This window comes from Ahaetulla prasina, chromosome 1 (assembly GCF_028640845.1).
Source record: "Ahaetulla prasina isolate Xishuangbanna chromosome 1, ASM2864084v1, whole genome shotgun sequence".
Taxonomy (NCBI): domain Eukaryota; kingdom Metazoa; phylum Chordata; class Lepidosauria; order Squamata; family Colubridae; genus Ahaetulla; species Ahaetulla prasina.
In genome coordinates, this window is record NC_080539.1 from 205,329,391 (window position 1) to 205,351,889 (window position 22,499).

At 42.1% G+C, this 22,499-nt stretch overlaps 1 protein-coding gene across 1 annotated transcript in view; it reads right to left on the reverse strand.

Moving 5' to 3' along the window:
- GLS (glutaminase) overlaps positions 1–16,324 on the reverse strand; it is an 85,634-nt gene extending 69,310 nt beyond the window's left edge. The window contains exon 1 of the mRNA XM_058188537.1: positions 15,759–16,324. Within this exon, the coding sequence (XP_058044520.1) occupies positions 15,759–16,309 (551 nt within the window). The 5' untranslated portion in view covers positions 16,310–16,324. The remainder of the gene's footprint in view (positions 1–15,758) is intronic.
- Between the last annotated feature and the right edge of the window lie 6,175 nt (positions 16,325–22,499).

Genomic DNA, 22,499 nt, shown 5'->3' on the forward strand with positions numbered 1-22,499 from the left:
ATGAAGGCCACTTAAGTGGTGGAATTACATGAATGAGAAATATGTAAATGGATATTTGATAGACTGACAAACTCTAAGAAACAACTGATAAGAAACAAAATGCATACAAAAAAATGCCAATTGCAAAAAATGTGGTGGGCTTTCATCATAAAATTAATTATTTGAGGAGAAACTAAAAGGAAGGAGTACTAGAAGGATTACTGTAGAAATATTTATTGGAATTGCAATGATTTGTCAAAGAATGCAATTGAAAGAATCCCGAATCATATTCAATACTAGAAAACATATTTGTTGTGGTCCCCTGGCATCCTGCAGAGCTGGCAGCAGACAGTGAGAAGGTTGGGGAGGAACATGGGCCAGTCCTGGAGTCTGGGGAAGGCTCGGATGAGGGCTCTGCGTCGGAGGCAGAGAGGGGGCCAGGGACATCTGGGAGTTATGTGTTGTGGTCCGTCAGCAGCCTATGGAGCTGGCAACGGAATCGGACAGCGATGAGGCTGAGGTGAGGCCAGGGAAGTGAGGTATGGACTCCAGAGCCTCCAGAGACTGACAGTAGTGAGGCAGAGGAACAGGAAGAGTCGGTTCCTAATGCACACATGAGAAGAGCTGCCAGAAGGTAAGAGCAACTCAAGCAGAGAGGACAAGTCGAGAGTAGGACCAAGAGATGATTGGCCCCTCCCATAAGGCTTAAAGCAGACCAGCATCAGTGTTTGGCCTTTGCCGGAAAACAACGTTGTAACTGTGTCTTCTGCTTCGTCTTCTGCTTCGTCTACATTTTTGTTTTTGTGGCTTCTGGACGTTTGCCAGGAAGGGCCTTTGCAAGTTCGCCTAATAGGACTAAGGTTTGCGAGATACCTGAGGAATTTGTGTTGGGAGGTATTTGTTTTACTTTGAGTTGAACAACACTGGGAATGAAGTAATTCCCAGGTGTTTCAATAAAGTTTGTTTTTTCACGGACTGAATTTATTACTACCTACTTGGGCCTGGGTCACAACATTATGTGCTGCCTCTGGAGCCTCCAGAGTCAGACATCAGCGAGGCAGAGGAACAGAGGAGCCTTGGCAGCGTGTCAAGGGAGATAAAGGTGGGTTTGTCAGCCTCATTCCGAAGGACTTTGGCAGACTTCTGTCAGATTTGCTTTTGTCTATTTCAATAGAGCTTATTCACAAGCATTTTTTGGAGCAGCTTGAATGATTTTCCTTAGAAAGAAACCTCCAGTCGCTCTCAGTCACTTTTGGCACGCCACCCCACCCCCACAACAAGCACAAATGGGCTGCCCCGCTGCAGCCCTTACAAGACAGAAAACATTAGCCTATCACAGTGTGCGAATGGCTTTACATGGAGGCTGGGTTTACAGTTTGTTGAATTCGCTTTTCTTAGCACCAGCACCCTTGCGCATGTGTCCTTTGCTCAATGACAAATTCTGGGCGGGCTCAGATAAGGAAGGCATGACCAAGGATCTGATTGACTCAATCTCCAAAGCGGAAGAGAGTCTACAATCCACATGATTGGATTAGCCTTCCAGTACACTGGAGAAAGAGGGTTTTGGAGATTAATCAAGTGCTTTTTACTGTCTCAGGAAGCCTAGATCAGAACAATATTCTTTCAAACATAGAAGCCAACTTTTTTTCTTCAATTAATTTAGCATTTTTAATGTCATTTCCCTTCCTGATCCCACCTAATTGTAAGCAAGTAGAGTTGCTGATGGGGGTATTATATTTAAACTTTAAAATAATTTTTATGGGAATATTTTAGCTGTTTATTTATGTACAATTTCAGGCAAAACATTTGCAGTAAACATGCTAAATAAATTTCTGGCACCATAAACAACTGCTACATTACAAAATTTACAATATACTTATTCTAATGTAAATATCAATCCAGGCTAATTCTGAAACTTGCTAGAGTGAAACCATAATCCATCAGATCATTTCAAAGAAAGGGACAGCTGTTCAAGCAATGTTCATTAAATCTAGGGATGGAAATATGACAGGAAATGTCATATTTGGTGGGGAAGAAAATAGGTTTTTTTCATTGTTATTTCAGTCAAATGAAATAAATGGAAGGTATCAGACTTTTGCCTTTAAAAATGGCATGGAGATAGCAGAGCACTTGAACAAAGGAAACACTAAGGGACAATTCAGGATCTTTTTCCTTTCTCCCATCTCTGCCTTCAGGACGAGGAAGATGATTAGTAGCACAGGGTTATATAGAAGAAAAACACCAATGTACAGATAGAACCATGCATTGCAAATTCGTTTCCTTGCATATAAAATCCATTAAATTGGGCCTTTGTGCATGCAAAAGCATGATAAAGCAAAAATGGAAGTGTAAAAGAATCTTTTCTAAAGAACTTGTGAATGAGAGATCCACAAACCACAGCAGAGATTATTCTTATATACAGGCGGCCAATGGGGAACATAATAGAACCAACAGTATACAGTAGTATACAGTACAGGATACAGTAGAAAGTAGGCACAGTAGAAAGTAGGCACAACCATTACATCTACATTCATATGGAAAAGGAAACTAAGGAGCTGACAGACATTGAAAAGCTTTTACCGGTACTATTAAAGTATATTGAAATTTGTTAATTTCTAAAAGTGTACTTTTTCAAAAAATTTAGTATCAATATATGGATATAATATTAAACTGCAAAATTTCAAAATTCTTTTTTTTTCCAAAATCATTGTAATTAGAAATATCTGTACATCTAAAACACAATTCTTTACTAATGCATTTTAAGTGCAAATAAGATGCTCGGGAGGGAGAGGGGAGGAAAATGCAGCAAACTAGTCGTCAATCAGCCTGTCATCTAAACCAGCAGTCTAACCTTTACAGCTTGGCACCCTGGTTTGGGGGAGTGAGGAACAGGCCCATGCGAGCAACAGGCTCACAGTTTAACGCACACGAACATTGGGCCAGAGCATACACGCGTCCAGTTCAACTCACACGAGCGGCGGACTGGCCCACACACACATGCAGCTCAACTTGCGCAAGTTCAGCTGTGGCCACATGTGCACACTCATCAGTCTGCCATTTGCGCAAGTTGAGTTGCGCAGGTGCATGGTGGCATGCTGTTCACGCAGCTTGCAAATAGGTCACGGCTTGGTAGTGGGCTGTGGCCCGGGGGTTGGGGACCCTGATGCAAACAGTATTTGGGAAGACTCTAGAGCAGATCATAATTAATAGAGCATATAACTAAATAAAAGGAATCATCATGAATCTTGTCTGACAAATCTTGTTTCAATGTTTGATTAGCTACCAAGTTCCTTAACATATGTGAATAATGTACTATAGAAATAGTATATCTATATTTCCCAACTTAATATAATGATAGTTCAGTCAACTTGCAGCTGGTTCAAATCATACTCAAAAATGCTCATCAGTAGTTTTTCTTTGCATTGGAGATTAGTAATATCAACATTCTTTAATATTTTTTTTACTGCCATGAATGAACAGATAGGGGAATACTAATCAAATTTGCCATACAGCACAAAATTAGATAAGAAACTGAATGTATTAGAAGGCAGAAACAATATTCAAAATAATCTTGACAAGTCAGAGAAACCAGTTGAATTACATTTAATGAATAGGAATCCCGAGTTTTTCATTCCTGCCTGGGCAGGGGGTTGGACTAGAAGGCCTCCAAGGTCCCTTCCAACTCTGATGTTATGTTATGTTATGTTATGTTATTTAGTAAGAAAAATGAAATGCACAGGTATAAGATGAGAAATATAGGCTAGTCAGACTACTTATGAAAAGATTAATATTTGTTTGTAAACTTGGCAATGTGATGTGATTGTAAAAAGGTAAATGTTAGCTTAGACACCACCTACAAACATACAAGTTAAAAATTGCAGAATTAATCATTATATTTTATTCTGGTTTGACTAGTCCCCAACTTGAACACTGTGTGGGCACAACACTTTAAGAAGGATTTAGAGGAAAACAATAAACATGATTAGGGGGCTAGAAACAAAGTCCTATGAAGATGGATTAAAGGAGCTGGGAATATTTAGCCTTGACAAAAGGCAACTGGGTGTGGGAGGATGAGAATGGTCATACAGAAGGAGGTCAAAACATTCTCTTATTACGCAGCACAGAAAAAAGGATTTAAGATACAAGAAGGCAGATTGCAACCAATTTTTCGGGGGTGGGGGGGTGGCAACCCTAACAAGAGGACTCTGACAAAAGAACCAACTACCCAAAGAAATAGGGAACGTGTCTATGGAGATTCTCAATCATCTACGTCATGGTTGTCCCCCTTGCTTTTTCAAGAAGCAACTGGACTTTCTGGTTTTCTTTGAAGACTTTTCACTTCTGGATGAGAAGCGAAACATCTTCAAAGAAAACCAGAAAGTCCAGTTGCCTCTTGAAAAGCACCTTTGGGACAAGTAGGCTTCTTCCAGATTTCATAGCAATCTAGTTACTTGCTTTCTTTACTCCATTCTGATCCTGTGGATGGAGTTACTCATATAAATAGCTGAATAGTAAATTATTTATGTTCAAACATTTACAGGTTACTTTAAATAACGTTGATGTAGATTATTGGGTTATTGCGCATGCGCAAGATGGCGCAGCGTTGAAGATCCGGCTCCGGCGTTTATGGGGCCCTCCGAGGATGGCTTTATCCAAACCGCCGGTCTAGCCGCCTGCTGCCCCGACCTGGACTGTCATCAGAGCGGCAGCCGTGGAGAGAGGCTTTTGGTCTCTTTTGGGCCCACGGCTGCTGAGAACGGGGTCGGGTAAGCAGTCGGCGAGATGGCGGCCATGTTTTTTCGGGCCTGAGGGCGGGGACGTTGATTCGGCGTTTTCTCGGCCGTTTTTTTTCCGGCCGATTTTTTAATTTTTCAGCTGGCTCCTGCGGTTGGCGTCGGTCTTGGCTGGCTTGGCCTGGCTTTTTATAGCTGGTCTGCCTCCCGTTTTCCACATCTGACCTCTATATTTTCATCTGACTGTTACATCTTATCGGCTTGGTGGCGCTGTGCCGTTCGGGTTCGGACCTTTGTTCCGACCTGGACGATGGCGACAGCGACTGAGAAGTTCCATCTGTTTCCGCCCAAGTCGTCTGTGCCTTTTTCCTGCCGCCAGATTGTGACCATGGCGTCTCTCCTATCCTCCAGCCTCTCGGAGAGGCTCAACCTGTGGGAGAGGTTGGGCCCCTCGGTAGGAGAGGTTTGGAGCGTCCGGGCCTCTGCACCGGGTGAGGATGCACTAGGGGGTGCTGGATTTGAAGGGACCCCTGGATTGTGTGTTCTATCCTGGATTGGAGGTGGTGGTGGTTGGAGGATAGCGGGAAGGCGATGGAGGTGCGATGGATTTGCCTGCCTGGAGACCCTCGTTGGACGGTTAACATCTGCTACGCCTTTTCTGGCCTTATTGGTATCCTTGGCCGGTCGCTGGCCCTTTAGGCCTATTGGAAGATGCAGGAGACTTAACAGCAGCCGATATTGCCTATGACTGGAGTAACCCCCTCTCCACCTTTTCTATCCCAGGATGTTTGGTCTCAGACCTTGACAGACTACCATCTGGACTGTTTGTGGTTTTACTCTGGGTCTGCCCTTATTGGGATTACCAGCATGCTGGTTTAGTATTATCATCATTTATCATCATTTTAGGCCTATTTCAATCTCTATTTGGATAACATTTTTAATCTTTGCCATCTTTTTTATCCCTCGGAGTTTGGACCCCTTTCGCCGATCTTATCTTCTATTACGACGCTATTCTTCTGATGAACTCTTGCAGCTGCGAGGTGCCCCCGCCTCGCAGAAATGGCCCTCCACATTATCGAGGGCCGGCCTCTATGACGGGTTTTGGGACCCACAGAGGTGGCATGCGAAAAAAAAGAACCTGTGGGGTTTTGTAGATAGGTTTTTTAATAAGGGTTTTTTAAAGGGGGGGAGGGTAGTGACAGGTAAGGGGAAGAACCTGTCGGGGTTTTTTAAGGAGGGTGTTAAAGGGTTTTTAAGGGGAGGAAATCGATAGGTTTGGGTTGGGGGTGGTGGGAGGGATTTAAGGGCGGGTGTTGGGGAAACCCGCGGGTGGGAGTCCAGTTCCTCGCATGCTCGTGGCGGGGTTGGTGGGTCCGAGGGTCATGGGGGTTGGTGCTCCATTGGTTGAGGGTGGTGACATTTCCACGGTTAGGGGAGGGGCAGATATGGCGGAAGTGGGGCTCACATCGTGTTAGGGGGCGCGCCGATGTCTGCAGGCGATCGCGCGCCCGAGCCCTCAAACTTCTCCCGCTTCCGGATGGTCAGGACCCTCAGGGCCCTGGCCTTCGGCTGATGTTGTGCAACGCACGGTCCGTGGCCAATAAGGCCCCCCTAATTCACGATCTTATTCAGGGGGGTGCCGCGGACCTTATGGGCGGTACGGGGGCCTGGCTGGGCCCAGAAGGGGGCGTGCCCCTTGTTCAAATGTGCCCGCCGGGTTTCCGAGCATTCCATCAGCCGAGGGGCCAGGGTAGGGGTGGTGGGGTGGCGGTTGTGATTAGAGAGAGTCTAGAGCCGAGGGAGACCACTGTGCCTCAGATTGCCGGGTGTGAATCCCTTTTTGTGAGATGGGGTCATAGATGTCAGATGGGCTTGCTGGTCGTGTACCTGGCTCCTTGCTGCGTGACAGCTGCCCTGCCTGAGCTCCTGGAGGTGCTTGCTGGGGTGGCAGTTGAGACCCCCAGACTTTTAGTCATGGGGGACTTTAACTTGCCATCTTCCGGCTCGTCATCGACAGCTGCTCGGGAGTTCACGGCTTCCATGACGGCCTTGGACCTGACTCAAGTAGTTGATGGCCCTACTCACATTGGGGGTGGCACTCTGGATCTGATTTTTATCTCTGGTCAGTGGCTGAGAGATCTGGATTTGAAGGAAATAGTTATTGAACCTCTGTCATGGTCAGATCACTCTCTTCTTCGCCTGGACTTTCTGACCGCCACTCAACACCGCAGGGAGACGGAGCCAGTACGCTGGTTCCGTCCCAGGCGCCTGATGGACCCTGAGAGGTTCCGGACGGAGCTTGGGCCATTTCCTGAGGGTCTGGCTCACGACACGGCTGAGGAACTGGTTGCGGCCTGGGAACGGGCCGCGGCGGGGGCCTTAGATCGTGTCGTGCCTTTGCGGCCTCTGACCCGGCGCAGGTCCCAAACGGCTCCTTGGTTCTCCGAGGAGCTGAGGGGGATGAAGCGCGGAGAAGACGCCTGGAGAGTTCTTGGAGGTCCAGCCGCTCCGAGGCTGATCGGACACTAGTGAAGTCCTATACTAGGACTTACCTAGTGGCACTGAGGAAGCGGCGTTGCTCGCCTCCTCCCTCATTGCGCCGGCAGATAACCGCCCAGCCGCCCTGTTTCGGGTGACTCGTTCCCTCCTTCATCAGGGGGAGCGGGATGACCCGTTGAAGGGTCGTGCTGAGGAGTTTAACGGTTATCTATACGATAAAATCGTTCAGCTTCGGGACGGTTTGGACCAAAATTGCAGTGGCCCAGGGGAGGCGTCCGAGGGTGGTCTTGGTGATATTTTATGGGATGAGTTTGACCCTGTGGCTCCCGAGGACATGGACAGGTTGTTGGGTAGGTTGAATGCCACCACATGTTTACTGGACCCGTGCCCCTCCTGGCTGGTGCTGGCCACCCAGGAGGTGACACGAGGCTGGCTCCAGGCAATTACGGGCGCTTCCTTGGTGGAGGGAGTCTTCCCGGCCGCCTTGAAAGAGGCGGTGGTGAGACCCCTCCTCAAGAAGCCTGCCTTGGACCCAGCTGTTTTAGGTAATTATCGTCCGGTCTCCAACCTTCGCTTCGCGGCGAAGGTTGTAGAGAGTATGGTGGCATATCAGTTTCCCTTACACCTGGATGAAACTGTCTATCTAGACCCGTTCCAGTCCGGTTTCCGGCCCGGTTACAGCACGGAGACGGCTTTGGTCGCGTTGGTGGATGATCTCTGGAGGGCCAGGGATAGGGGGTGTTCCTCTGCCCTGGTCCTATTAGACCTCTCAGCGGCTTTTGATACCATCGACCATGGTATCCTGCTGCGCCGGTTGGAGGGATTGGGAGTGGGAGGCACCGTTTATCGGTGGTTCTCCTCCTATCTCTCCGATCGGTCGCAGACGGTGTTGACGGGGGGGCAGAGGTCGGCTCCGAGGCGCCTCACTTGTGGGGTGCCGCAGGGGCCGATTCTCTCGCCCCTTTTGTTCAACATCTATATGAAGCCGCTGGGTGAGATCATCAGTGGCTTCGGTGTGAGGTACCAGCTGTACGCTGATGACACCCAGCTGTACTTTTCCACACCGGGCCACCCCAATGAAGCTATTGAAGTGCTGTCCCGGTGTCTGGAAGCCGTACGGGTCTGGATGGGGAGAAACAGGCTCAAGCTCAATCCCTCCAAGACAGAGTGGCTGTGGATGCCGGCATCCCGGTACAGTCAGCTGCAACCGCGGCTGAATGTTGAAGCAGTCATTGGCCCCGACGGAGAGGTGCGTAACTTGGCGTCCTCCTGGATGACGGCTGTCCTTTGAAGATCATTTGGCGGCCGTCTCCAGGAGAGCTTTTACCAGGTTCGCCTGGTACGCCAGTTGCGCCTTTCTGGACCGGGATGCCCTATGCACGGTCACTCACGCCTCGTGACGTCTCGCCTGGATTACTGCAATGCTCTCTACATGGGGCTCCCTTGAAGGGCATCCGGAGACTGCAGTTAGTCCAGAATGCGGCTCTTGCGGGTGATAGAAGGAGCCCCTCGTGGCTCCCGGGTGACACCTATCCTGCGCAGACTGCACTGGCTACCTGTGGCCTTCCGGGTGCGCTTCAAGGTGTTGGTGACCACCTTTAAAGCGCTCCATGGCATAGGGCCGGGCTATTTACGGGACCGCCTTCTGCTACCGAATACCTCTCACCGACCCGTGCGCTCTCACAGAGAGGGACTCCTCAGGGTGCCGTCAGCTAGGCAGTGCCGTCTGGCGACGCCCAGGGGAAGGGCCTTCTCTGTGGGGGCTCCCGCCCTCTGGAACGAGCTCCCCCCAGGACTTCGCCAACTCTCGGACCTTAGAACCTTCCGTCGTGAGCTTAAAACACACTTATTTAGGTGCGCAGGACTGGACTAGGTTTTTTTTAGATTTTTAAATTTTTGAAATTTTAAATTTTATATTGATTTTAATTGGTTTTGGTAATCAGGCTGGTTAGAATAAGTTTTTTATCAGTGTTTTAATCTGTATTTATATGTTCTTTTTATATGCCTGTTAACCGCCCTGAGTCCCTCGGGAGATAGGGCGGTATACAAATGTGATCAATAAATAAATAAATAAAATAAAAATGTAGTATTTTAGCAATCTGCCTCATAAAATGAAGAGGATGGTTCTCTCTAAATCATCTCAAGGCAAGTGATTCTCTCTAGAAAAATGGAGAGGGGGAAAAGATGGATTATCCCAGACAGTCAAGAAGAACTAAAGACTCATTCTTCTGCCATTTCTCCAAGCTCCAATAGATTGGATAAAAATTCTGTATTAATTCTAATGTACTGCTTTCCCAGTAACAATTAACTAACTTTGAATTAACATTTAAATGGCAGTCTATTTCCAAACATTTTAAAAACTGGCATATATGGAATACATGGTAACTTTAAAATAATAAAAGCTCCAGCTTTTACATTTGATAAAGATCTGAAAACACTGAAAAGACTCCTTATTACTTTTCATGAAACCAGAATTAAAACCTTAGAAGATTTCATTTTACTCTACAAACTGAACCTCTTCAAGTACATGGGCAATTGACCAGAAATAATTTAAATATTAACTTACTTTCAAATTGCAGAGTGGCAGAAGGTTCTGTTAAACTATAAGGAATAATATATTCAGAAGTCTTCTCATTGCAAATTGATTTTAAATTTGAAATAATGGATACTTAACAGTTTAAAAACAAACGACAATCCTTCATAGGTATGTATTTATGTGGGTGGATGTATTAAATTATTGAAGTCCAGTATCATAGACCATTTTTACAACTTTTGAGAAAGCTATCAATTGAAAATACTATAGATTCAAAATCATGATTTATCCAGATCTGACTTTTTCTCTAACAATCAATGCTAGCATAGGGGCATTTCTATTCTATGTAATTCTTTCCAGGGTTGAAAAATGGAAAGTGGAGGGCAATAACACTAGTCTTATTGGACATTCAAAGCAGTTATACTTTTCTTTTGACCTTAGCACAATTAGGTTACGTACTTCACTTTTTGGACATTTAGCTTCTTTCAATTTAAACCTATATTCATCCTTTTTTTTTGTCTTTGTGCACTTCCTATTTAGGAAGCTTATTACAGTTCCAGACATCTGTAATCCTGGGAAGGCAGCCTTGAAAAATATTTTGCCTATAAGAAGGCACAGTACTTATAACAGTCATATGTAAATTGACTCATATTTTTAAAAAGAGACAAATATGCAACAAGTTGTAAAAATTAGTCTGATATCATGTTGCAAGAAACAGCTTTTTCTGTGACCTAAGAACTGAACTGCTGAAAACTGCATTAGTGATATTCAATATTATATTTAACAACAATGTTAAACAGTTGATACAAATTTTCAGTTGAATAGTACATAATTTTCATAAACTAAGACTTGTTACAGGTTAACAATCGATCACTTTAGTTCCATATTTCCTTTATCATTTTATGAGGCTTATATTACAGCCATTCAAGAAATATGGACATATTTTGTTCACAGGATTTCAAATTCTTATCTCTACCTAGTAGATTTATCTCTCAATTTATCAACTGAAATTGGGATCTGACAAGTACTGATTTTCTTCTACGGTATTAGTGACCCTAAAGATATTAAGATGAGGTGATACATGGCAATGGATATAAATTACCCTTATTTGCTGATGATATTATGGCTATTCTCAATATTCTTCATGCCATCACCAGAGCTTACTTATCTTATACAGTAACACGGTTTATACCCTGACTATACTATTAACTGGGTAACAAAACTAATTTATTATCTTTAGGACACAGTATACCTGTAAATTACTGCAAGAGATTAGCAGTTATGCTTTTTTTAAGAAATTGTATAAACTAATTGGATTTATATCTTTCTCAAAAATATCTTAATAGTTTGAATAAAACATGCTTAACTGTATAGATGTACTTTCAGTAGACATAGTTCAATGTTTAAAGCTTCCATTAAGTCTCTGGGGCAAGTTTAAAGTTATCAAAATGAGTATTACCTTGAGATTAATGTTTAACAAGTATTATCTATTAAATACTTAGATTAGACAGATACAGTAGTGCTTAAACATTATGAACCCTTTTGAATTTTCAATATTTCTGCATAAAATATAACCTAAAATGTCCTTTCCATGCAAGTATTGAAACTAGATAAAGAGAACCCTATTCAACAAATGAGTCAAAATATTATACTTGATTTATTTATTTGAGAAAAATGATATAAAATGACATCTAAACGTTAGAAAAATAAACTTTGCTGGTGTGCCCCCCCCCTTGGGCAGCAATAACTACTACTAAAGATTCTGATAATGGTTGATCAGGCCTGTACATAAGAAATTTAGCCTGTTTCTTTAACTGAACAGCTTTAACTCAGGGATGTTGGTTTGTTTCTTCACATGAACTGCCTACTTCATCCTTCTACACTTTTATAGGATAAAGGTCAGGAGTTTGACTTGGCCAATCCAAAATATTAACTTTCTTCTTAACTGTTGATCACTCTTAGGTTGTACGAATTGTATATTTTGTGTTGCCGTCTTGCTGCATGATCCACTTTCTGTTGAGTATATTATTCACAGACAAATAGCCTAACACTCTCTTGTAGAATTTGCTGAGACAATTTAGAATTCTTAGTTCCACTGATGATGGCAAAGCCATCCTGAGACAGAGACAGCAAAGCAGCCCAAACCATGATACCAGCACCATGTTTCACAGGTGGCATAAAGTTCTTATGCTGGAGTGCAGTGTTCGTGTTTCACCAAATCTAAGGCTTTTCTTCCAAGCAAAAAAAAATTGTCCATGAAATTTGTTCCTAGTAGGGAGTGGGGTTTATTCTCATTTTATATTCTAGTGTTGGTGGGAGTGGTCTTGATGGTTCTTTGGTTAGGCTGTTTACTGTTAGCTTCTTTGACAGTTCCTTGTTTGGGGTACTGTTTGCTTCTTGATTGTTGGTCTAATCTTGGTGTTAATTTCTGCTCATCTGGATTACCTAGTTTGGGTAATGAAATGTCTGCAAGAAATTTACCAAGCTCAGAGAGCACTAGGGACCCCTCATTTCAATCCTGAGCTACAGATATTCTCCTCTATCGATATGCTATTGAATATCCTTGGACAATATGAGATTGCCTTATGATTAGAGTGGTAAAACACTTCTGAAAGTGTAGGTCTAGGGAGATCAAACGAATATCTCCATTTCCAGCCTCAAAAACTGCCAAACACATCTGGTCATTAAATGCTTACTAGGTACATTTTGATCCAAAATCCCAAGAAAAACTGCTATTGTGGAATAACCCAAATCTGAAAATAGGAAAATATTTTATTGGAATGCTGGGGCCAAACCGTAAACCAGTACTCTCAATCAGTTGATTACTAATGAGTTGTGTTTCGGGTATAATTTCTTTACAAGATTTGCTGAGCAATATATGTAACTGAAACATATTAAACAGAATGGCCTGGCTGCTTTAGCAGCAGCAAGGTACTAACAAGTTTAAAATGTTTAAGAGATGCAGTACTTGAACAAAAACTGACAATCTAATTTTATAAGGAATTAAAAAGTAAAAGTTCTATTGGTTTTATATCTGAATTATGGAATAAAGAACTAGAATATCCAATTTTGGAGGATAAATGGGTCCAGGTGAAAAACTGCATGATTTAAAAAAGGAGAAAACCCCCCCCAAAAGGAATTCCAGTTGCCTCTTGAAAAAGAACCTTTGGGACAACCATGACTTGGATGACTGAGACTCTCCACAGACATTATTTAAAAAGGAAACTAATTTATCAGAAAATATTTTTATTAACCCTTTTGAAAATGTTTTTTAAAAAGTTGGATATTAGATTTGGTGTGTGTTGTATGAAATTCAAAAGCTCTTTAAAGTCATATAATCTGGTCGTCCAATTACAATTTGGTTTCAAATCATTACATATATCAGCACAATTTTGGAAAGAAATATTATAATTAAGGACCTTGATGCAATGTTGAATGTTATTGTTTCACAAAGAGGTTTGGTTTTATCCAGCCTGGGCATGGGCAAAAAGGATTTGTTATACATGGAACAGCAATATATATTAACATTTCATCTAGATTACTAAAACAGGCTCAACATTGATTTGAAGGCACAAAGGGGGGACCTCCATTGTATAATTACCACTTTTTACTTTTTCTGTTGGTATTGGGTTTTATTTATTTATTTAACACATTTAAATGGTTTTCCATCTATCAAAATCACTCTAAATGGCAGATAACCAAAGTCACAATCCATAATATAAGTAACAAACTGAGGCCTCTAAAATATTATCATTAATAGATATACCATCCATATATATATACACACACACACACACACACACACACACACACATACAACATAATAAAACATAAAGATGGGATGCTCTCTTCATGAGAAGGCTAGACAGGCCTTTTACCATATACAGTATACAATATTTCTTAGCTGCAGATCAGCTAAGAATTTTAGGTGCCACAATACACACAAAAATGGATTGGGCTCATCTGCAAGAACATAAGTAGGTTTTTTAAAATATCTATATATCCTGTATATACTCATGGATAAGACCATCTGTGGATTTTGACCCAAATACTATGAAAAATGAATAATTCATGAATTACCCATAGATAAGCCAATTGTGAAAATTAAAACACTAAAAATTTGTACAGATAGCCTTATTCCTGAGTAATATATAGTAACTTGGATTCCCATACCAAGTAGACAATTAGATTCAATAGCCTAAATGGCCTCTTCCAATTTTGTAATTCTAAGTTTCCCTGCCAGAATTTTACATCCAATTACCAAATCAAATCAAAGACCATAATTCCTTAAGCCTTATGATTTTCCCAAAACTGCAGGCAAACCATTTTCTTTCATTAATGTCACTGAAATAACTGAGTCTATAGCTTCCTCCCCACCACCCTCAGACAGAACATTGCTCATTGATTGGCCTGAAAATCATTTTAAAGGTGAATCATAAAAACACCTATAGCAGCTGCAATCATACTGCAAGTAGATTCACTGCAAGTAGTAAAAGCGATTTTCTTTTAAATTTTTTAACTGCATTATCTAAAAAATTCTGATCAATACACAAGTATTCCTGTTGTCAATGGTCAGTGGTTTTACATGAAGGGACAGATAATTAAAATGCACATTCCTCTGTTCAGAAATGTTGACTGAAATAAAATGCTTTCCTGGGAAGAAAAATGGAAAACTTCTGAGCACTTTTAACATGACTCTATTCACCTAAGTGTATTTCACTATTTATCTCTTCTGTAAATGAGACTGTTAATAAATGAGTAATTCAACTAGGAGATTTTTAAAAGCTACATTCAATATTTCGGATACAATCCTTTGTAACTATTTAATTGTATACTAGATTTCAATTCTTAGATATAAATGGTGGACAGGAAAATTCTAAAAAACTCCGCCAACATAGTATTTTAGATGGACATTTCTTGAATTCCCTTTTACTCATTGCATGGCAGAAAAGTTTCCCCCTCCCCAGGTCTCATTTCATAAACGTGTACCAAAAAAGGAAATTGTACATCATTTAATAAACATTTTCAATAAAATAAGTGAAAACTGAAAACAGCAGAACCCTTTCACAAGCCTGTTTCATGGATCAGCTTATGACCCTTAGCTGAAAGACATAAAATCTCTAAGTAAGTCACGTTTCAAATATAAATTCTCAAACAAATAGCAGCATTTAATTTTAAAAATGAAAGCTAGCAAGACTAAAGCATCGCTGACACTTTCCCAAACTCCAATTTCACCACCTACTAACTTAAAACATAAATTAACTGGAATTATCCAGTGATTAAGTAACCCCCCCCCACCCAAATCAGTGCCCAGAGAGTCCTTCCAATGGTCATTTTTCTGCTACAATGCCCAAAACACCATAGAGGTGTCTCCCCCACCCCTACACACACTCTTTACTTTCAATAGGGAGTGAAAGCGACTTTAATCTCCAGGAAAATAAATGCATCAAAGTCTATGGAGATTCTCAGTCATCCAGGTCATGGTTGTCCCAAAGGTGCTTTTTTTCCAAGAGGCAACTGGAAAACATCTTTTCTTTTTCGCTTCTCATCCAAAGAAGCTTCTTCAGCTCTGACTGGATGGTGGATCCTTCTATTCCCCACCATCCAGTCAGAGCTGAAGAAGCTTCTTGGATGAGAAGACAAACGTCTTCAAAGGAAAACCAGAAAATCCAGTGAGTTGCCTCTTGGGAAGAAGAAGAAGAAAAAAAAAAGCACCTTTGGGACAAAATGCATCAAAGGGAGGAAGGGATGGCAAAGAAACTGTGGCAACCTCCCAGTCCCATCTTCAGCTCTGCCTTCCTAGAAACCCACCCCGCACGTGGGGCAGCCCTGTCCTGTCCTGTCCTGACATTTACAAAGCAGTATCCTGTCACATGTCAACGGGAGGAAGACGCCAGCACCAGCAGGCATGCGCCCACTACCACCAGCCGGCAGCCGGAGGAGCATCCTTCCTTCTGTCTCTCCCAAGGCTTCTGGCTCTCGGTCCCGGCCCGCCCTTCGCTGCCGCCACTCACTTTTCCCCCAAGACGCCTGCTTCCTTGCTTGCGGCCGCGTTGTGGCTGTTCTGGCCGGGGGCCGAGGCGGGCATCTCGGCGGCGGACGTCGTAGGTGCCGGCGGTTGCTGGGCCGGAGGGCCCTTGCCAGTCTGCTCCAAGATGCCCTCGGAGCTGGTGCACAAGGCGCGGGAGGCGGCGGAGGCGGCAGCCCCAGGCATGAGCCGCAAAGGCGAGCGGCCGCCGGCCACGCCGGGCCAAGCGGGATGGAGCCATCTCAGCGCCGAGCGACGGCAACAGCTGAGCGCGCCGCCGGTGCCGGTCTGGCTGAGCCACAGCAGGTCTCTCAGCAGCGCAGGGCTGCGGAGCCGCATCATGATAGCCCTTTCGTCTTCTCCGCCTTTCCCGGCAGTCTCGCAGCTCCGGCGGCGAAGAAGGGAAATGCCTCGGCCGCCGCCAGTCGACCGCGCTTTGCTCTCACACCCCACGGGCTCCGCCTCAAGACCCACCCCCATTGGGCGGCGGTGGCTGTAACCGTCGGGCGTTTTCCAAGGCGATTGGCTATCCGGCATGTTCGTTTAAGAGAAGGAATTTTTTTTTTTATTTTATTCCTCCCCCCGCCCATCCCAGAGACTGGAAGATGTGGCGCACTTGGAGCCGGGCCTGCTGAGCGAGCGCGAGGGGAGGGGGAGCGAGAGCGGAGCCAGGAGACGTGTCCCGCGAATTTGGGGCTGCTCTTTGCTCCTGCTGATCCCTTCAGAGGGCTATAGTGCTTTAGGGCATGATTGCTTTAACAGCATACTCTGAAAAAGGGGCAATGAATATACCTGATAAAGTTACATTCAGTCTTAAAACCAGGAATACCGTACACTAGAAACTTTCTGGCTCGTCATTTCACTGGGAGATTCTCAGTCATCCAAGTCATGGTTGTCCCAAAGGTGCCTTTTTTTTTTCAAGAGGCAACTGGACTTTATGGTATCTCTTTGAAGACCTTTCGCATCTCATCCAAGAAGCTTCTTTAACTCTGACTGGATGGTGGAGAATGGAAGGATTTATATTTGCAGACAGCTGGTCATTTGCGTTCACTGAGGATAGGAGAAAGAAGAGGGGGGAGTATAATATTGCCTGAAGAAATAGTTCAGAAAAGGGCCAGCAAGAGTTTCAGGGCTCAGGAGGAAAATACCTGACCCCTGTTGTCCCTGGTGCTGTGCATTCCTTTCCCTTCTTGATTACCACGATAAGTAATTGTGCCTATTTATTGCTGGGAAAGCTCGGAAAAATCTCGTGGCGCCTCAGAGACTTAGATTTATTATGACATCAGCTTTTCTACAATCCACGAAAGCTGATGCCCTAATAAATTAGTCATTAAGAGGCCACCTGAGACTTTCTCCCTACAGACTGCCTTCCGTAAACTTAATTTTTGGTTGCAGGTAAAAGATCTCCACGCATGCTATTGAGTCATAAAAGTGAGCTGACGGGGGATAATGGAATTGTACTGCAAAATGTTCTGGAGAGCATCAGCTTGGGGAAAAATTGTGACAGAGCAGAGTCAGGGGTGGGTTCTACTTACCTTTACTACCGGTTTGCAATGGGATCGCACATGTGCCGAGCTTCTGCACACGCGATGAGCTTCTGCACATGCGCAGAAGCTTCTGCGCATGTGCAGATCATCTATGATGACATCCGGGTGGGTGGGCAGAGCATCCCCTCGGTTTTACTACCAGTTTGCAAGAACCGGACCGAACCGGGGACAACCCACCATTGAGCAGAGTGATGGTCAAAGCCCTGACTATCAAAAAAGCTTAAATGAGAAGACTCTCACCAGCTTGTTAGAAAGAAATTTACCAAAAAAGTCAGTCAGACCAGCAGAATAGACCAGCAGGAGAACTGCAGGCAGACAGACACATTAGAAGACACACTTGCAACATCCAACCACAGAGTCAAATTACTGTTATAGCAAGTGGCTAATGTCTCCTGATTATAGTCTTTACAGATTCTAAGTCCTTATAAAGTCCCTATATCCTATAAAGGATAAGAGCAAAATTGGGGCGTATTAGTCAATATTGCTCAAAAATGTAATATTCCATATCATGAGTTGAAGAAGGTAATACTTACAACACTTGATCTCCTTTTGGCTGAAACTCCTCCCTCCCCTTTTTGATAATGAAATTTTGGTTGGAATGGAAACAGGTAGAGAATAATTTAGAAGCAGAATACAGATGTTAGATTTCACCTTTTTTAAAAAAAAAATATTTCTGGGATTTAATTTATTAAAGTTTATTAAAATTTGCAGGCATAAGGTGTGTTAAAATATTCCATTGCATAAATGGAGAGGGCTGTCAGAGAAGAGTTTGAGAGAAACTGAAAATAAGCATGGCCACTATCACATGATGGTTTGTCATTTGGTGTAGAAAGTCAGGGAGATGACCTTGAGGGAAATTGGCAAGAAATATTATATAAACCAGGAGGAATGAAACATTTTTTAAAAACTGGTATCTTCTTGATTGACCAGGATATAAGACGGAAAGTAAAACACAAACAGATTTGCAGTAGACTGTATTCTGTTATTATAGCTTATTTCAATACGGCATGGTTTGAATCTTCCTGCAGAGTTGATTTTCGGATCTGGTCTACTGACTGGGACTGATATTTTTCAAGAGGTCTTGGCATTAGAACAGTTAATGTTTTTCTGCAGGTGTTAATCTGAACACATATTACATATATAGCACTTTCTATTTCTGATTTCAAATGTGTTATAGAATGAACAGCTGTAATGTCACCCTACAGTTACCATGGTTACAGTTTGACTTTCAAAGTGCTGCCACCTTCTGGGGACAAAGAGAAACTATTGATAAGTTGCACTATATTTATAATAACACGGAAGATTTATAGACATTGACAACTAAATATTGATAATATTCAGTAATTAACAAAACCATGTGCTAAAATCTCTTCTCTAGTTCGATAAGACAAAAAATGGTAGTGATTACAAGTAGTCTTGATTTATAGCCATTTTTTTAACAATGGTTCAAGTTATGACAGCTGATGATGGAAAAAATGACTTACAACCTGTGCAAACATAAGTTTTGCACTTATGACAATTGCACCACCTTGAGGTAACAGGATGACAATTGCCTTTGGCAACCAATTCATATTGACTTGCTGCATCCTGCAGTTATATAATTCCACGTTGCTAGCTGATCTTCAGATTCGAATACTAAGATCTATCATTTTCCGTTTTTCAGCTCAATGAGATATAATTCCGAATAAAGTGGTTCTACCAGTTCAACATTTTTACAAAACCCAATGCAATTTGCTGGGGAAATTGGGGAGAGGTTTACATTGGCATTTCTATAGAATAGACCAAATATAAATTCTGAGTGTATCATATGCTAAGAAAGCAGGCAGGCCAGGTTTGAGACCCAAGTGCCAAGTGACGGGTGAGCTCCCGTCCTTGTTCCAGCTACTAACAACCCAGCAGTTTGAAAGCATGCAAATGCGAGTAGATAAATAGGTATCATTTTGGTACGAAGATAACAAAGCTCCATGACCTCATGTTGGTCACATGACCACGGAAATGTCTTTGGACAACACTGGCTCAAGGGCTTTGAAACAGAGATGAGCACTGCCCACTATAGTCAGCAATGACTAGTGGAGTAAAATCCGCAGGGACTCCATATGCTAAGTGCCATTAACTGATTTATTTAAGTAATTGCTATGGCCACCTATTTTACAACAGTGACTGTGGATGGCATACAAAGATTAAAAATTCAACAATTACAAAGTGATAGTTTATCAGCAGATTGCCAACAGGTTCATTTTGTAAAAGATGTGTATGATATGAACCATAAAAGATGCAATGAGGGTATTTCCCTAATCAGGCAAAAGTCAAGAACAGATTCTGAAAATTAGACTGCAAAATTCAGATAAATCTTTATTCTTCTTTAATTGCTTCAACATGAGGCATTATGTAGTAATATTTTTAAAGTTGCCTGAAAACTTTTTATTTTTGAGTATTTCTTTTTTAAATCCTCATACCAGTAATCTTCTGTAAAATAATTTACTTCATATATACCCCTGCACATATACAAATATTATTATATATATATATATTATTTGTGGTTGTGGAATAAACATTGTCCCTATAAGCTTGGCCTTATAATACAGCAGTAAGAATGTGACAGGAAATGTATTGACCATGAAGAACTCTAATCCAGTGAATTTCTTATTGTCTGTTACAAAATAGGCAGTGCTGTTAGGAAAAATATAATCTTCATTTAATTAATATTAACAGAATGTTATTGAGGAATATTGCATATATAAAATATTATAATGTGTGAAATAAATAGTCCTCTTTAGCACAGATTATTGCTTGTTAAGAAGAAACCATTTGCACTTTATACTCACCGCATCGGTAGACCACATAGTCATGGAAGAATAAGCACATGTTCCAGTCCCTTGAAGCATAGTTTACGTTAGCTTTGTGCACCTACGGCAATTGAAGCTTTAATACCAATATAATGTGCTACATCAGATAGATTAATGTTTAACTAAATGTTGTCATGTATGTCCCTATTGAACTTCCTTTTTCTTAGAAAGAAGTTGAGCACTTTTACATAAACAGAAAAACTATGATTAATCATGATCGTTACTTTATTTAGCTATCCTATACTCATATCAATCCAAGAATTAAAACGCATTGGCCACTGCTCCAGATGAATGGCCATAATCTTCAATGCATGGTCAGGACAGACGAATAATGCAAAAAAATGCCCCCCGCCTCCCCGAAGCAAATTCAATAGTATGAAGCAGAAATATCAAGGAGAAAATAGACGATGCCGCTAGCAGAAGCCCGAATTGTAAACTTCCTTGGAACATCCAAGTTTCTCAAAGGGAGGCACCTGCTGCAAAATAAGCTCCAACCATTCTAAGAACATTCTGGAAGGCATAGTAGCTTCTGCCAAAGTTCCAACCTAGTAAGCCAGGATAGGGCAAACAAGCAGTGGAATCTGGTCAGGAAGAGGATTATTACTTTAAAAAGTGGAACATGAAAAACAATGACAATGTATGTGTTTATCTTTAAATATGGAAAACCAGCAGGGGCAGGAGAAGGAGGTGGAACTCCTGATGGTGTTCCATTTGTCGTCCGTCACCCCCAACCTTCACTGGCAACCTTGACATCTCTTCATAGCGAGATTCTAGAAGCTGCATCTGAACTTGGATGTGCCAACTGGCACATGGGCAGGACAGAAAGAAAAGAGGTGCCCCCAGAGGATTCAGCCATTGCTCATCTGACAGCCCACCTTAGAGGGTAGAGGTTGAGATTGTATATGTAAAGCAGATTTCTATTCTGCTCAGTATGGAAATGGATAAATTAATTCTGAGGTACAATTAGTACCCTCTGTTCTTTGAGGCAAATGTGTAAAATCCATGACTTTCTATCTGTTGCACCAACTATTAATTCAACAGGTCATGGTTCTACTTTGTGTGGCTCCCCTATCTGTTAATAAGAGCTATAGACTTTAATATCTATAGCATAATTCCACATTGTCTATAAATTATGAATTGTGCATTTATCCTTCACTCTAAGTTGGACCTATTTTTTTCTCTCTCACCTGAAGCAGTTCCTGAATGGAAAAAAATGCAATGTAAGGTAATATTCCTTAAGGCTGCGCTCCTTTTGCATGTTCAGCATCACCTTACTAGCATCCAATAATATTTACGCAAATCCACCAGCTAGCAACTAAGAAACCTACCATAGAAATAAGGAATAACCTGATCCATCAATCAAATTCTACTGGATCAAAAGCTTCTGGACAGTGCAAGGAGTTTTTCTAACAGGAAGATTTTGTGGTTCCAATTCATAGATCAGCCCACTCAATCCAAATTGCAAATTATTCTTTGTTGAGTTTCATTTTACTTTTGCAGTGCAAGAAAACCATTAATCCATTAGTGGAAAATGTATCTGGAAGAAAAGTGGAAGATGTTTTTCTGGCATAGTCAATAATAATAGATAGACAAAAATATAAATCTTCTCATCAGATGTATTTGATGAATCTTCAAAAAGTTGCAGAAACTAGTAACTAGTTTGAAGAGGGTATAAAAATTTTTATTTTACTATTTTAAGTAGTCTGCCTCATATTCAGTGTAGATTAGGACATACTGTAGCTCGCAGAACATGTGAATCTATCAGTCAAATCCAATTTATCAAGGTGGCTTTTGACAGTAAATGATTGGATATATTAAAATAATACTTGAGATTGTTTTTAACTCCATACGGTGAAAACTATACACCCATAGAGAAAGACACTTACACCCAGTACTGGTACTAATTACAATTATCTAACAGGATTATTCCAGTTCTTCTGGGAATAGTTCCTTTCAACAGATTCCTCAGAGGAAAGAGAACAGAAGTGTCAACAGTAACCATGGCAATTTTAACCCCGAAAACATATCAGAAGCAAACATTTGGAAAGGTAATCTGATAACCAGACTGAAATAGGATATATGAAGGAAGGAACGAGGAGTATTTCTGCAAAAGAACACATAAAAAGTACAAATACGGTATATATCCACAATAAAATCTAATGAAATTTGAGCAGCAGCAGCAATAGCACTTAGACTTATATACTGCTTCACAGTGCTTTACAGCACTCTCTAAGCGGTTTGCAGAGTCAGCATATTGCCCCCAACAGCCTGAATCCTCGTTTTACCGACCTTGGAAGGATGGAAAGCTGAGTCAACCTTGAGTCGGTGAGAATT